This window comes from Hydra viridissima, unplaced genomic scaffold (genome assembly GCF_058129835.1).
Source record: "Hydra viridissima isolate aposymbiotic clone 2 unplaced genomic scaffold, HvirCarnegie_v1 scaffold_12, whole genome shotgun sequence".
NCBI lineage: Eukaryota > Metazoa > Cnidaria > Hydrozoa > Anthoathecata > Hydridae > Hydra > Hydra viridissima.
This window is the reverse complement of record NW_028324311.1, coordinates 15,105,980-15,119,836: the sequence shown is the minus strand read 5'-3', so window position 1 is coordinate 15,119,836 and position 13,857 is coordinate 15,105,980. Positions and strand designations below refer to the sequence as shown.

Sequence of the window (13,857 nt, the reverse complement as noted above, 5' to 3'; positions counted from 1 at the left end):
ATAAAAACTAAACGTAAAAATATTTGATGACTAAAAAGCATTCTCGAGTTAAAACATTAAAATTTCTATTTTTTTCAATTCGGGATATTTGCCTTCAATCTTGATTTACAACAACTTAATACAATGAAAAAATACGTCATTGGTCTATTGTAATCTACAATCTAAAGAACAATACATTTACAATACATTACACAGATTAAAGTTAAAAAGGTGACGTCTAAAGAAAAATCAAGATTTAATTAACACCATCATAAGACCACTGATCTCTATAATAGCTGGATAGCGCAACCCCGAGCAAAACTTCTAATTTTTTGACGCCAAAATCGCCATATTGGAAAGCCTCAAAATTTTTAATCCCAAAATTTATAAAGCTTTAAGTTCTGTTTTTCGGCTTATCGCTTTAAATACACATATCAGATTTCAGCATTCTGGGGCTTTCCAATATGGCGATTTTGGCATCAATTTTGATATTAGAGATGCGCTATCCAGTTATTATAGAGATCAGTGCACAAGTCGCAATTAATCCCAATGTGATATTAAAGTCGCAATTAATCCCAATGTGATATTGTAAAATGTAATATTGTAAAGAAAAAAATATGATTGTGAGTAATTTTACTTTTGTGCACTTAAGGCCCAATTAAACTAGGTGTGCGAAACAACTGCAGCTATATCATTGAATTTCCTTTAATTTCAGAGCAAACCATTTTTGTTTAGATAATTTATAATTCTCATCATTTAACTTCCATGTGTTTCCTAATAATTTTTTAAAAATCACTTTTTAGCTTTTGAAATAAAAAATTCACAAAAAAATTCTTTTAGATTCGCGCCTAAGGTAATTTTGTAACTGTAAAACACTTTATCAAAAATATAAAGGAAAAGGCCAGTTGTTGCTGAATTTTCCGAGTAATTTCTTGAAATAATCTCTTACCAATAAAAAGACAAATTCTAGGGGAATAGAAAATCAGCTTGGTAAATTAGAGACACAAACGGCGCTTCGTGTAACATATACATAAATGAGTTGGAATTAAATTGAAAATAGTGAACCTCTGCTTGTGAAAATCTTTACCAATCAAAACAGTTACTAATCAATGTGAGGTAAATAGTTAAAAAGATTTTAAGAAATTTCCAGTAAGCATTTTTAAGTTAGCTCAGCTTTTTGCTGTAATTAAAAGTTAATCTACCTTAATATGTATGTATGTATGTATGTATGTATGTATGTATGTATGTATGTATGTATGTATGTATGTATGTATGTATGTATGTATGTATGTATGTATGTATGTATGTATGTATGTATGTATGTATGTATGTATGTATGTATGTATGTATGTATGTATGTATGTATGTATGTATGATGTATGTATGTATGATGTATACACACATATACATGTTAAGGTAGATTAACTTTTACTTACAGCAATAAAGTAGAGCCAGCAAAAGCAGCTAGAGCCTTCAGACTATCTTTAGCTCTGTTTTTATTTTTTAGGTTTTAAAAAGCTATGGGTGCTCCGCCACCAAGATGGATGAATTGTCCACGTAAAAGTACAATAATTGCAGGTGGTTTTTATTTACATTTTTTTTTTCTTTCATTAAGTTAGCTGAAATACTAGTAAATATTAATATATATGTTGTTGACTATTTTTAAATATCTCAAGAGAAAATGAGAGTAAATTAAAAGAATGTATTTTTGAAATAAGCCTGATAAATGAATGAGAAGCCTCATAAAATCATGAAATATTTAAATCTCTTTTTTTACAAGCTACTATATATGGTGAAAAAGTTGTTTTATTTTTTTCTTTAACTTAAAGTTAGAGTGAAGGGATGGTTTTTTCTGATAGTTCATACAGAAAGTTGTATAGAAAATCATTTGCTATAGAATTTGTTAGATCTTTGAAAAATCATTTTCTGGTGTACATTTATTTTTTCAGTCAACAAAAAGTTTTTATGTTGGTTATAAATTGTGTTTATTAGTGTTAAATCAGGTTCAGGTTCTATTTCTATCCAGGGTAGAAGCTTTTTTCTTAACCACACATTTAAGGATTGAAGTTATTGTTGTTTAAAAGAAGATTTTTAGAGCAGTTTTTTTGATTCTAATGATTAAGTATAGGTAAAGTGATTTTTTTGGCCATAGATCAACAGTTAGATGCCAGTATCTGAGAGCATGTGTTTTATGACAAGGAGCACCATTTTTTCAATTCTTCCTGTGTTTTTGTTAAACTTTTTCTATTAGTTAGTCTAAGGAAAAAAGGTATTTTTTTTAAAGAAACAATGGATGATGAAATACTGTAATTTTCTTAAATAAATTTTCCAAACTATCAAAGTCTGTAAGAAAATGTAAAACACAAAGTATTTACAAACTTTGATGCTAAAGCTAGTATCAAAATCTGGACCACTTTCTGTATTTATTGACTAGTGATAAGTTTAAAAGATATATTAGTAAAGTTTTTCTTCAAAATAAACGAAAAATTTTTTTGTTTGTCTTCTTTGATGATACGCTTGATATTTAGAAAAATTTATTGCATTCAAGACCTTCCTTGATGATAAGTTCAATCACCAAGTCCCTCTTCAAGCACAGTTCATGTTTCCCATGCTTTTGTCCTACATGAAATCAAATAAGGTAAATTTTTTAAAAGTGTTACACACCTGGGCAACAAATATTAAAAATATTGTATTTGATGAACAATCAGTAGTTTTTGCAAATGAGGGACACAACAATATTTTTTTCAAATTCTGTTTGCAAATGTAAGTCACTATGTTGTTTGAAAATAAAATAATTAAAAAAAAAACAAAAAAAAAAAACTTGATTAATAATCAAATAAAGAGACATTAAATCAAAATAGAATTTTTTCTAATGACTTGGTCTATTCATCTATTCAATAAACTTCTACTTGTAAATGAATATATCATGTGTGTGTGTGTGTCACTTATCTTTTAAATTTCACTATATATTTATATATTCATAATATATTTACTGTTTGGGATTAAATTTTTAGAATTAATTTTTTTTTAGAAAAAAACTTTGTTTTTAGAAAGAATTGGGTCTTTTGATTTCATTGACCAACACTAATCGTTTTTACAATAAATCAGTAGTTGAAGAAGCTGGAGTTAGATTTTGTAAAATACCATGTCGAGGGTTAGTGTTGAGCATTTTTTTGACTAATGACTTTTGTTTTTAACATTAATTTTTTATAAATTTTAGAGATCTATTTGTTAAGTTTATTTCCTTCTCGAATCAAACAAATATTTTATATGAAAGTCATGGTGATAGTTTTCATGGTGATGGTTTTCATGGTGATAGTTTTTAAAACAAGTTTTTCTAGAAAAAGATTATTTTTTGTAAAATAAAAACCTTTTATTTCATATCAGACATGATGGTGCACCTACAGTTGAACAAACAAAAATGTTCATCAATATATGCACAAACTTTTTCGAAAAGAACCCTGGAAAAGTCATTGGTACGTATTTGTTTGAAAAACATTTTCCTTTAAAAAATCTCTATTGATATTAAATATTTTGTATAAATAATTCAATGAACGATTTACACAAAATATTTAAGTATAAATTTGCGTAAATAAATATAAATCAAAATATTTTCTACAATTCAATAAATTATTTATACAAAACTTTCAATATCTATTGAGAGGGAATCTCAATATTTACAACAAAAATAATACATTTTATGACCAGAATATAGTATATATCATTTTATTTGTGTTTGTTTTTTAATGTCTTTAGGTGTCCATTGTACTCATGGATTTAATAGGACTGGATTTCTTATTGTTTCATATTTGTATGAACATGAAGCATGGAGGTATAACCATTTTTTTTTTATTAGTTTCATTTTTAAAAATTCATTAAATTTGTTCATACTTATATCCTTATATTACTTCTATATTAGAGTTGTTATAGGCATAAATTTTTGCTCATATTATGTGTATTTATTTGTTAATGGTTTGTTATATGAAGTAAGTAAAAAAGTAAAGTTTTTTCATTAAAAAAGTTAAAACTAATTACGTTAATTAAATTCAAAAAAAAGCAGAAAAAAGCTAAAAAAAAGTTATTTTCTTTTTATCTTCAAGTGAAGACAGGTTTTTAAAAATAAACTTTTTTAAGCATTTTATTTAAAAATAATAAAAAAATAGTATGTATGTACATGCAAGCATATTATTATAGTACTGTTCAGTTTTTTATTCAAAAATGACTTTTGTATCTGATTTTAATAAATCAGTCTCTTCTTTTGTAAACTAAGTTTTATTTATCTTTATGTAGTTTGGATGCTGCAATAGATCACTTTGCACAGGTACCTTTTTTAATCCTATTAAATATTTAATTAGAAGTATGAAATTTCTAAAAAATGCATTTTTTTTTTTTTAGTGTAGACCACCTGGTATTTATAAGGGTGATTATTTGCAAGAGCTATATAAACGATTTAGCAGTGATGAACAAGGTCCCCCTCCTCCCCCTGAGTTACCAGATTGGTGTTTTGATGAAGATGATAATGTTAGTGACGATGAAGAGCAGGATAATTCATCAGATAGACCTCCTAAAAGAAAAAGAAGGCCTTATAATGATGTGAGTATAAAAATGAATTATTTTTTGTTAAAATATTAGATAATTTTTATTATAGAAAGTATTTTATTCAAGCAATCTTATTTAGAAAATGGTCAGGATTAGCATTCGTTAATGCTAACTCTTGTTTCTAAAAAATGTTCTATGTGAATTATTTTGCCTTGTAAAACCACAATGACTAACATATGTTTTGGCTAGTAAAACCATAATGATTAACATATATGTTCCTTAGAAACAAGAGTAAGTAATAACTCTAGTTGGCTAACTAGTGTTTCACTTTGAACCTGTTATATTACAAAAGAAGTTAAAAGTACAGTCATTAAACTTAATCATAAATTTTTTATGTAAAAGATTGAAAAGTGTAACAAAAATGCAAAACTTTAAAAATTGCAAAAATTGAAACTATTTACCTATGTAATATAAATTATATAAGGCAAAATGTTTATATTACCAAGAATGCTGTCTGTAAAAAAGCTGGAAACTACAAAACTCAGGATTCATGAAGTATGAAGTATGATAGTATCCAACTACCAATTGTTTAAAGTTTTATTTTTTTTTTTTGTTTGTAAAACTATTTATACTATATTTGTCAAATGTTCCGAGTTTTTTACTTTCCTGAAAGAAATAAATTAGTTGACAACATAAAATGCGGTTTGTTCTAATATTTTTAGTAGTAGCACAGTTCATGTTAATTTTATTGGCATTTGAAGGACTTAGCTTTTTTTGAAAAATGAGACCTGTCTATTATTTGTTTACTTCCCTTTTATCACCCTTTGATTTTGATTCATAAGAAAAATATGTAAGTGGTTTATGTAGATATGTATAGTTGTCCCATGTTTTCATGAAAATTGTAAAGAAAACTAAACTTTAAAATCATTTTTCTCAAAGCTACGAAATCTAACTTAAGTACTTATTCCACTGAGCCCTTCATATTTTCCTCTTATCATGCTGGTTGCATGGAACAAATGCAAATAATTTCTCTTTTAAAAAGTTTATTTCTCTCTAAAAAAGTCATTGGGTTGGAAAGAAAGTTCTTTCACAATTGTGCCATTATAAATAAATCTCATTAGAACACAGGAAATTCAATGATTTTCTAGAATGCTCTAGCATTTTGTTGTAATGCATTAATCTTACATTTTCTAGTTATTTTCAGGCAATTATATAAGCAACTACAGCTGATTCACTTGACATAAAATGTCACATTTGAAATCCCATATTCAGCACTGCATTTTAAATGTGTCATTTCACCAACATTCCAAATTGGTCATTTCACAAGTGAGGCAAAACATAACATATGCTAATCCTTAGGCTAAGGCAGTATTACCAAATGCACGTGTCAAATTTGGTTTAAACTTTTTGTTCCAATAACTTCCAACGAGGATTATCCAAGATCTGGTTGTCCAAATGAAGTTGATTCTGATGCAGTGTGCAAACTGGTGTAGGATGATCCAAGATTCACTGTATAGCTTCCACACTAATGTTCGCACACATCAGTGCTGCAATGTCTTCATTGATAGGGAAAGGTTCTAAAGTTGGGGATTTGGTTTCCCCATATCTGAAACAACATGGCAAAGACATGCATTTTGAAAGTAGCACATTTTTGCTTTCCAAAAAGCAATGCTTTGACTGGTTAATTCACTAAATTGTGCATTTTGAGCTTCGCTGCCATAAGGCCTGACTATATGCATATCTTCCAACACCACCATAGTAGCTGACTATCACTGTTAACAACTGGAAAGTTACTCAAACATGGCCACAGTACCAAAAGATTTATTTTCTACATAACCATGCGTTGCTATACACTGAAAAATTGACATGTCTTAAGTTTACAGAGATGGTGTGAGAGATCTTGCCCTACCCACCATATTCTTCAAACATATTCTTTGTATTCATTATATTCTTCAAGAGATTTCACCTTTTCCATGCCTGCAATTTCATTCCAGAGAAGAGCATTGATGATATTTGCTGACTCAAAGTTGACATTTGTAGATTCCTCAAAGCTCAGCCAGGCAGCTTCAACAAAGATTAGGATCCATTCTTTGGCTGATAAAAGGAGAAATGTTGTTGTTAGTAATAGTGGCAATTACTTTGCAGAATGATTGTGTTTTTTCAGAGGAATGAATTAAATTGTTTCATGAAAAAAAACAAAAAAAAAAACACTTTCTTTCCAACCAAATGATGGTGAGAAAAGTAATGACAAAAAGCACAAATTTAAACCCAGGGTTCTGTTTGATTAAATTTTGAAGCTAACATTTTTAGAATGCCAGGTTTTGTAATGGTTTAAACATTGAAACTGTTAGTGCTCGTGGTGCTGAAAGAATACAAGAGTTATGTGAGAGTATGCTTCAATGGGACAGGTAGTTTTTTTTAAGATAATTTAGTTTAATATAACTATCAGTGATCAATTCATGTTTGTCCCTCTCCAAATATTATCATTTTTTTTTTTTTTTTTTTAATATATATTCCATAAATCAGAAATAATTTATTGAGAAGTTAGACCTTTTACTGTAGCAGTTTTATAACCTCTAAAATAATGATGTTATGTGAGTGTATAATGTATTTAAGAGTGTTCATATATTATATTTGTATATGTGCTTAGAGAAAGAAATTTATGCAAATAATTTTCTTCAAAATTTGTGTAAAATGTAGAGGAACATTTCCTGGCTCTCAGCCAGTTTCCATGGACAGAAAAAACATGGAGTTTCTCGGACAAAAACCCTACAGAGTCAGTTGGAAAGCAGACGGTACCAGGCAAGTTATCAAAGTGTAATTTTTTAGTTCAATTTTTATAAAGATCTTGATCAATATACATTTCTTATTTACATTTACAAATTAACAATTAACCTTTCTTGTTTATGTTAGTTAACTTGTTCGTTTTTAAATTTTGTTACAAAACTTCTAACCTAGTTTCTCAAATCTATTTTATAAAACAACATTTTTGCTAATTATCATAGGATTATTACATTAATTTTCTCTAATGTTCTTGTTTGCTTATTATTTAGCAAACAAATTAATTTTTTTTTTAGATATATAATGCTGATATTGAAAGAGAATGAGGTGTATTTCTTGGACCGTGATAACAGTGTATTTGTTACTGATAAAATTGTATTTCCGCGTCGGAAGAACCCTGAGGAGCATATTTTTGACACAGTTGTTGATGGAGTAAGATTTTCACCTGGTTAATAATTATGTAGAATGGTAATAATAATAATAATAATGATAATAATAATAATAATAATAATAATAATAATAATAATAATAATAATAATAATAATAATAATAATAATAATAATAATAATAATAATAATAATAATAATAATAATAATAATAATAATAATAATAATAAAAATAATAATAATAATAATAATAATAATAATAATAATAATAATAATGATAATAATAATAATAATAATAATAATAATAATAATAATAATAATAATAATAATAATAATAATAATAATAATAATAATAATAATAATAATAATAATAATAATAATAATAAAAATAATAACAATAATGATAATAAAACAAAAATACCTGGTTAATAAGATGTAGAATGAGAATGTAATGTATTTCATAATTAACATATAGTTGCACTGTTAATTTTAATTTCTTGTTGGTTATACATTTTATTTATTTTAAATTTCATCTCAGTTTCTTTTTTAACCAAGAAGAAATTTTTTGCAGAAATGTTTCTTTTGTTAGCTGAACTACTAATCATGACTTGTATCATGTCAACCTTTTTTCCAAGGAGCTTGTCATAGATAAAGAAGGTGCTAAAACATATCCTCGATTTTTGATTTATGACATCATTAAGTTTGAGGTAAGAAGTTTTCCTTAGTAACAGCTAATGGATGTGCACACTAAGAACATAAGTATATATATATGTTCATCTATGCAAATACAGTCATATTTTAAATAAGTTCAACCACTAGTAGGAGAATTCTTTTTTCATTTTCAAAAGTGTTACAAAAGTATAAAGAGATTATGAATATTGAAAGATAATACTATATAAGTATTAGTTTGTAAATATATAATAAATTATAAATACTATATATATATTAATAAATATTTGGTTATTTAGAACAGTTATTTTTTTTAATGACAGGGTCAAGATGTTGGTCAAACAGATTTGGACAGGAGGCATTTGTGCATAGACAAAGAAATTATTAAACCTAGAAATGATGCTGTAAGTAAAAAAAACCCATTTTTTAACCATTTGAAATGTGACTTAACAACTTATTAAATAAAAACATTCAAATTAAGGGAAAGTAACAAAAAAAAAATAAAAAAAAATTTCAATTTGATGATCAAAAATCTAGTTCTTTTTGAATAGAAAAGTGGTTTGGATTTTTGTTTATAAGACAAAATCAATAATTTAATAATTAATAGTGAGGCACTGCTTATAATTTAATTGTTTTTAAAGTTTGTTTATTTTTACTAAAATATTGTTTTATAATGAATAATTAACTATAATATGGTTTTATCAGATATTTAGATTAGATTAGTATTTCTATCAGTGAAATTGTTTTTTTTTCATATTGAGGCACAAGCTGGGAAATTGGACAAAACAAAAGAGCCTTTTGCAATCCGTAAGAAAGACTTCTATCCATGTGAAAAAGCAATTTGGGTATGTTAATTAATTTGTTCTAATATTTTTATAAGTAATATTTTTGTTAGTAATATATAGATAATTGAATGACGTTTTTTTTTGTAGATTCTTGAAAAACTTGTTCCTAAAATTTCACATGAAACAGATGGATTGATTTTTCAACCACTGCTAGATGTATGTATTTGTACTTTTTGTTTTTTTGAATAGGGTAAAACACCCAGTGTTCGCCGATTTTTCCGACCTTGTCCAATTTAAAAATTATTTTCTAATTCGTTTTTTTTATAAATTATTGATCTCAAAGCTTATAGGATATAGGATATCTAGACAGTCTCTCTCCGGCAAGTTTCTTCTAATGTCCCAAAACAACTGTTTTATTACTGGTGTCTTAGGAGACAGGATGAGCTCTCCTTCGTAGGTTGATTACATATTCAACCAACACTTGCTCCTCAGCTTTGGACAAGAAAGTGCAGGGGCTCATTTTTTTGACCATAGGGGGTTTTCCACTAATCTTGTCCCTCAAGGTTGTTCTAGGAATCTCATAATCCTTTGATGCACAAGTTGCGCTTCTACCACTAAAAAATAATAAAATACGTAGCTACTTTGGCAGTGAGAACTTTTAGCATAAGTTATTAGATAGTGAAAGGTTAATAGATAGTGACATTCCATAAGGGCAAATATATTTTAAGCTTACCTCTATATACCCGCAACAGCCTCTGCTAAATTTTCTTCAGTATATCCATCTCTAGTAGCCATTCTAGATGTGCTGAAACTTTTTTTTATTCATCTTTAATTTGATTGGTTAAAAAAAATATTTGAAATTTAAATAATAGTAGCAAGTTCAAATTTAGTGGCCTGGTTCCAAGTATTAAATGTAAAATTGGTTTTAAATTTTTTGTTTTTTTTTTTTCTTTAATTAATCTTAAAACAAAAAATAGGCGTGGTATAATTATTTTTAAAAAATTAAAATACTAATTATCAATGGTGACGACTTAAAGCAAGTGGGTGTGACAAAAACTGGCAAAAATTTTACTGCTTATTACATACCGTGGTGTGACCTAACAAAGTCCTATGCTTTAAGAAAAACCTAATTAAAATGACAAATTTCATAAATATAAAATAAGCATTTAGAGAAAAAAGTTATAAAAGTTATTTTAACTAACTAGATATCTAGTTAAAATAGCTAAGTTATTTTCCCCAAATATTTATTTTATATTTTCTAAATTTTTCATTTCTTAAATTAGGACTTTTTTAAAGCATTGGACTTTTTTAGATCACATTACGGTAGCTGTTTTTAAATACAATTAAGCCATACATGTATTCACCTATGTGTCAGAATTTATATTTTACGATAATGACAAATAAAGTCGATTGATTTAAAAAAAATTTAGATTACTAGCAAGTGGGATATATTGTTTCCAGTTTTCACCACCCATCCCCCCCCCCCCCCCCCACACACACACACACACCTTTTCACGGCAACCTTTTCAAATTCATCCACTAATTCTATGTTTATAACACCCTAAAAAAAAAAAAAAAAAATTCGATTGTTTTAAAATTTGTAATTAAGCATTAAGGATTTTTTTAGGACAGTTTTTTTTCCAAAATTTCAGCGCCTTTATTTTTAATGTCAAAATTTTGTCAGGATAGAATTTTTGAACTTTCCAGTAACTAGTTTTCGCTCTGCATGTTTTTTAGTGTCCAAGTGGTGAAGACCAGGTTGCATGGCGAACACTTGGTGTTTTACCCTTTTTGGTTTTTTCATTTTGATTTTTTCCTTTAAGAAATCTGATGAGTTTAATTTTCTTCTCTTTTGTATAATCTTTTTAAAAATCTTAAAATTTTTAAAAAAATCTTGTTTGTAGCCCTATACACCCGGTCAGTGTCCATTTGTTTTAAAATGGAAACCGCATGAACTGAACTCAGTAGATTTCTTACTAAACATCGCAACTGTTAAAAAAGTTGGGTAAGTATTTAATTTTGAATAATAATGTATGTATGTATGTATGTATGTATGTATGTATGTATGTATGTATGTATGTATGTATGTATGTATGTATGTATGTATGTATTAAAAAAAATCTTTCTTTTCTAAAACATTTTTTACTTGCATACATACATAAGTTTTGGAAGTTACTTTGTCAGCAGTTATTTTGGAGAAGGTCATATGAGTCATTTTTTAGGCAGTCCATTATCGTTCTACTATTCATAACAACAGTGCTGATCTTGTTACAACGGATTTCAGTGATCGAAGAGCCGTTATGATTTGTTATTATCTATACTTTGTTTGATGTCCTGGTTTATTGACCAAGGAATTGGAGGTTATATATCACCCTTTAACTAATAACTGAATATCAGTTAAACTGATATTCATTAAATATATCAGTAACTTCGGTTACGCATTACTTTACATGTAAATAGAAATTTGTGGGCCAAAGCTTAGAGAAGAAATGTTTTGGTTTTCTAAAACATCTTTTACTTCCTGCATAGCAATCTTTTTCTGGAAGATTTAACTTGGAAGACTATATTGTCATTGTCATCATTATGTGACTTTTACTTCTGTTTTCCTCATCGATGTAAGTTTTAGTTTTTCAAATAAATAGCAACAAAAATGATCGAGATGAATTTTCGTGCTACCCGATGTTTGATATGCATTAGCGCTTTTTTTATATATTTGAGGAGATTTAAGGAGCTGAAGCAAACAGTATTATAAAGTTTATAGTTATCCGGTGTTATACTGTATATTACATTGCATTCTTTAGTTTTCCTTTTATTTTGAGAAGTACATTTTGGTAGTTTTATCTTTTTTTTTTTTTTCAGATGCTTACCCGAGAAAGTGGGGGGTTTATACGTTCAAGGATACGACCAACCTTTTTCGAAAATCAAAGTGAGCTTTGTTGTGCTTTTTTAAACGTTGAGTTTTTTAAAAAATGACTTTAATTACTTCAATATTTGTAAGTATTCAATATTCTTTTTTAAATAACAGGTTACAGCTGAATTAAAACATTACGACAAACGAATTATTGAGTGCACGTGGGAAAATAACCAGTGGAAATTTTTGCGCGTGCGTGAAGATAAATCGTTACCCAACGCATTAAAAACTGCTCAAAGTAAGTGTTACTGATATCTCTTAGTTAACTGTTATTCAAACATACTTAAGTGATAAACTTTTCTATTTTTTTTTAAAAGGCGTTTGTGCAAGTATCACTCACCCTGTTACCAAAGAGATTCTGAACGATTATATAAATAAATATTTATTCCGTACACACGGTACTCCACAGTTTCATTCCAAATAGGAATTCCATTTCAGCAGAAAGGTGTTACTCTTTAAATGCTTGGAGGTATTGTGTTCACAAGAGAAAAAGCTTATTGTATTATTGCAATGGTTTATTATTGCAAGGGTTTATCAAAAACCTATCAGTGTTCACAAGAGAAAAAGCTTATCTGCATTCTCGCAGTCAGTTTTCTTCAGTTAATTTAAAAACGAGATTAGATTAAACACCATGGTGACAAAATTAAGACGAAGGAAAACTGACATTAACGAACAAGGCAAACAAATTTGTTACACATTGGGAACAGTGCTTTTGGTGCTAAATTATTAATAAACGGCTTCGTGTTCGTTGCTATAAATTTTGCAAATATTTTCACTTAATCGCAAAAATTACCTTATTTTATCTTCAAATTTTCATCAACATGATCAATCGTGGGGGCTTATCCTATCAGTGTTCAGGTCAAATGTCAAGAGAAATTTGTTTAAGTTCACTGAAAAAATCGTATTTATACAAAGCTTTTACATTTTGCTTTTGTTGCTCTGATAAAATGAAAAAAAAAATAGCCACGAATGTTTCCATAGTCTATCGGTTTGCGTGCCGAATAAAATCAGAACTTGAAAAGTTTATAAAACTTTAAAAATATGATTTTATATTAGTTTTACAAATGCTTTTTAACACCACAGTGTAAAAGGGTTTCAGGTTTTAACACCGCGGTGTAAAAACCTGAAAATATTAAAAATCTCATTGTTTATCGTATTGAAAATTAGTAACAAATATTTGAGAATGAAATAAATAATCTCTCTGAAAATACAGAGAAAGCGCCGTAATGTATCGGTGTGCCCATCCACACTGTCCTTAGTAAGTAAACAAATGATTGTAGTTTGGAAAATACGAAAATGCTTCACAAATATTTTATTTTTTCAATAAAATTCTGGAAAACATAATTAGAAGTAGGGACCAAGACAAAAATAGTTTAGCTGATTCAAACTTGACTGTTAGTAAAACCACCAAATTCATTTTCTGTTTTTCTTTTTCATTTTTTAATGTAGTTTATTCAGGCTTTCTTCTGCTTAAAGGAATGCACGTTTAGTAACAACCAAAAAGATCAACTACTTATCCATTTTTAGTTGTAATTTTGAAATTTACAGTTCCCTTAAATTTTGACGGTTTGTTTTTATAACATCTGAGCTATTTTACGCCCTAGTTTTTATTCGCGAAATGCTAAACCAGTTTTTATTCGAGAAATGCTAAACCAGGTTTTTACGCCCTTTATTCAAGAAATTTTAAACTGATTTTTTACGCCCTTTACTTTATTCGACCAATTTCAAACAAAAATATGATAAAGAAAATGAATTTTATAAGAGAAACAAGAACTTAATTTTTTAAAGAGGTTTTATAAGGTTTTTA

General features: G+C 27.7%; 1 protein-coding gene across 5 annotated transcripts; it reads left to right on the top strand.

The window, feature by feature from the left end:
• Positions 1-427: 427 nt before the first annotated feature.
• Positions 428-12,839, top strand: LOC145188781 (mRNA-capping enzyme-like). Of its 5 annotated transcripts, none has more exons than XR_016445659.1 (19): positions 428-1,095; positions 1,487-1,557; positions 2,508-2,617; positions 3,030-3,133; positions 3,367-3,455; positions 3,736-3,811; positions 4,270-4,300; positions 4,375-4,572; positions 6,829-6,926; positions 7,219-7,320; positions 7,596-7,731; positions 8,275-8,392; positions 8,678-8,758; positions 9,116-9,199; positions 9,287-9,355; positions 11,044-11,144; positions 11,999-12,065; positions 12,165-12,288; positions 12,368-12,839. XR_016445659.1 is itself a non-coding variant. In XM_090068906.1 (19 exons), the coding sequence occupies exons 2-19, from the start codon at positions 1,500-1,502 to the stop codon at positions 12,472-12,474; spliced, it is 1,707 nt and encodes a 568-aa protein (XP_089925032.1). In that variant the 5' UTR covers positions 428-1,095; positions 1,487-1,499; the 3' UTR covers positions 12,475-12,839. The 5 variants fall into 5 exon arrangements, 3 of the variants coding, with proteins under 3 accessions (XP_089925032.1, XP_089925030.1, XP_089925031.1); XM_090068906.1 differs by having other exon boundaries at positions 8,321-8,392; XM_090068904.1 differs by having other exon boundaries at positions 7,219-7,335; positions 8,321-8,392.
• The last annotated feature ends 1,018 nt before the right edge of the window (positions 12,840-13,857 follow it).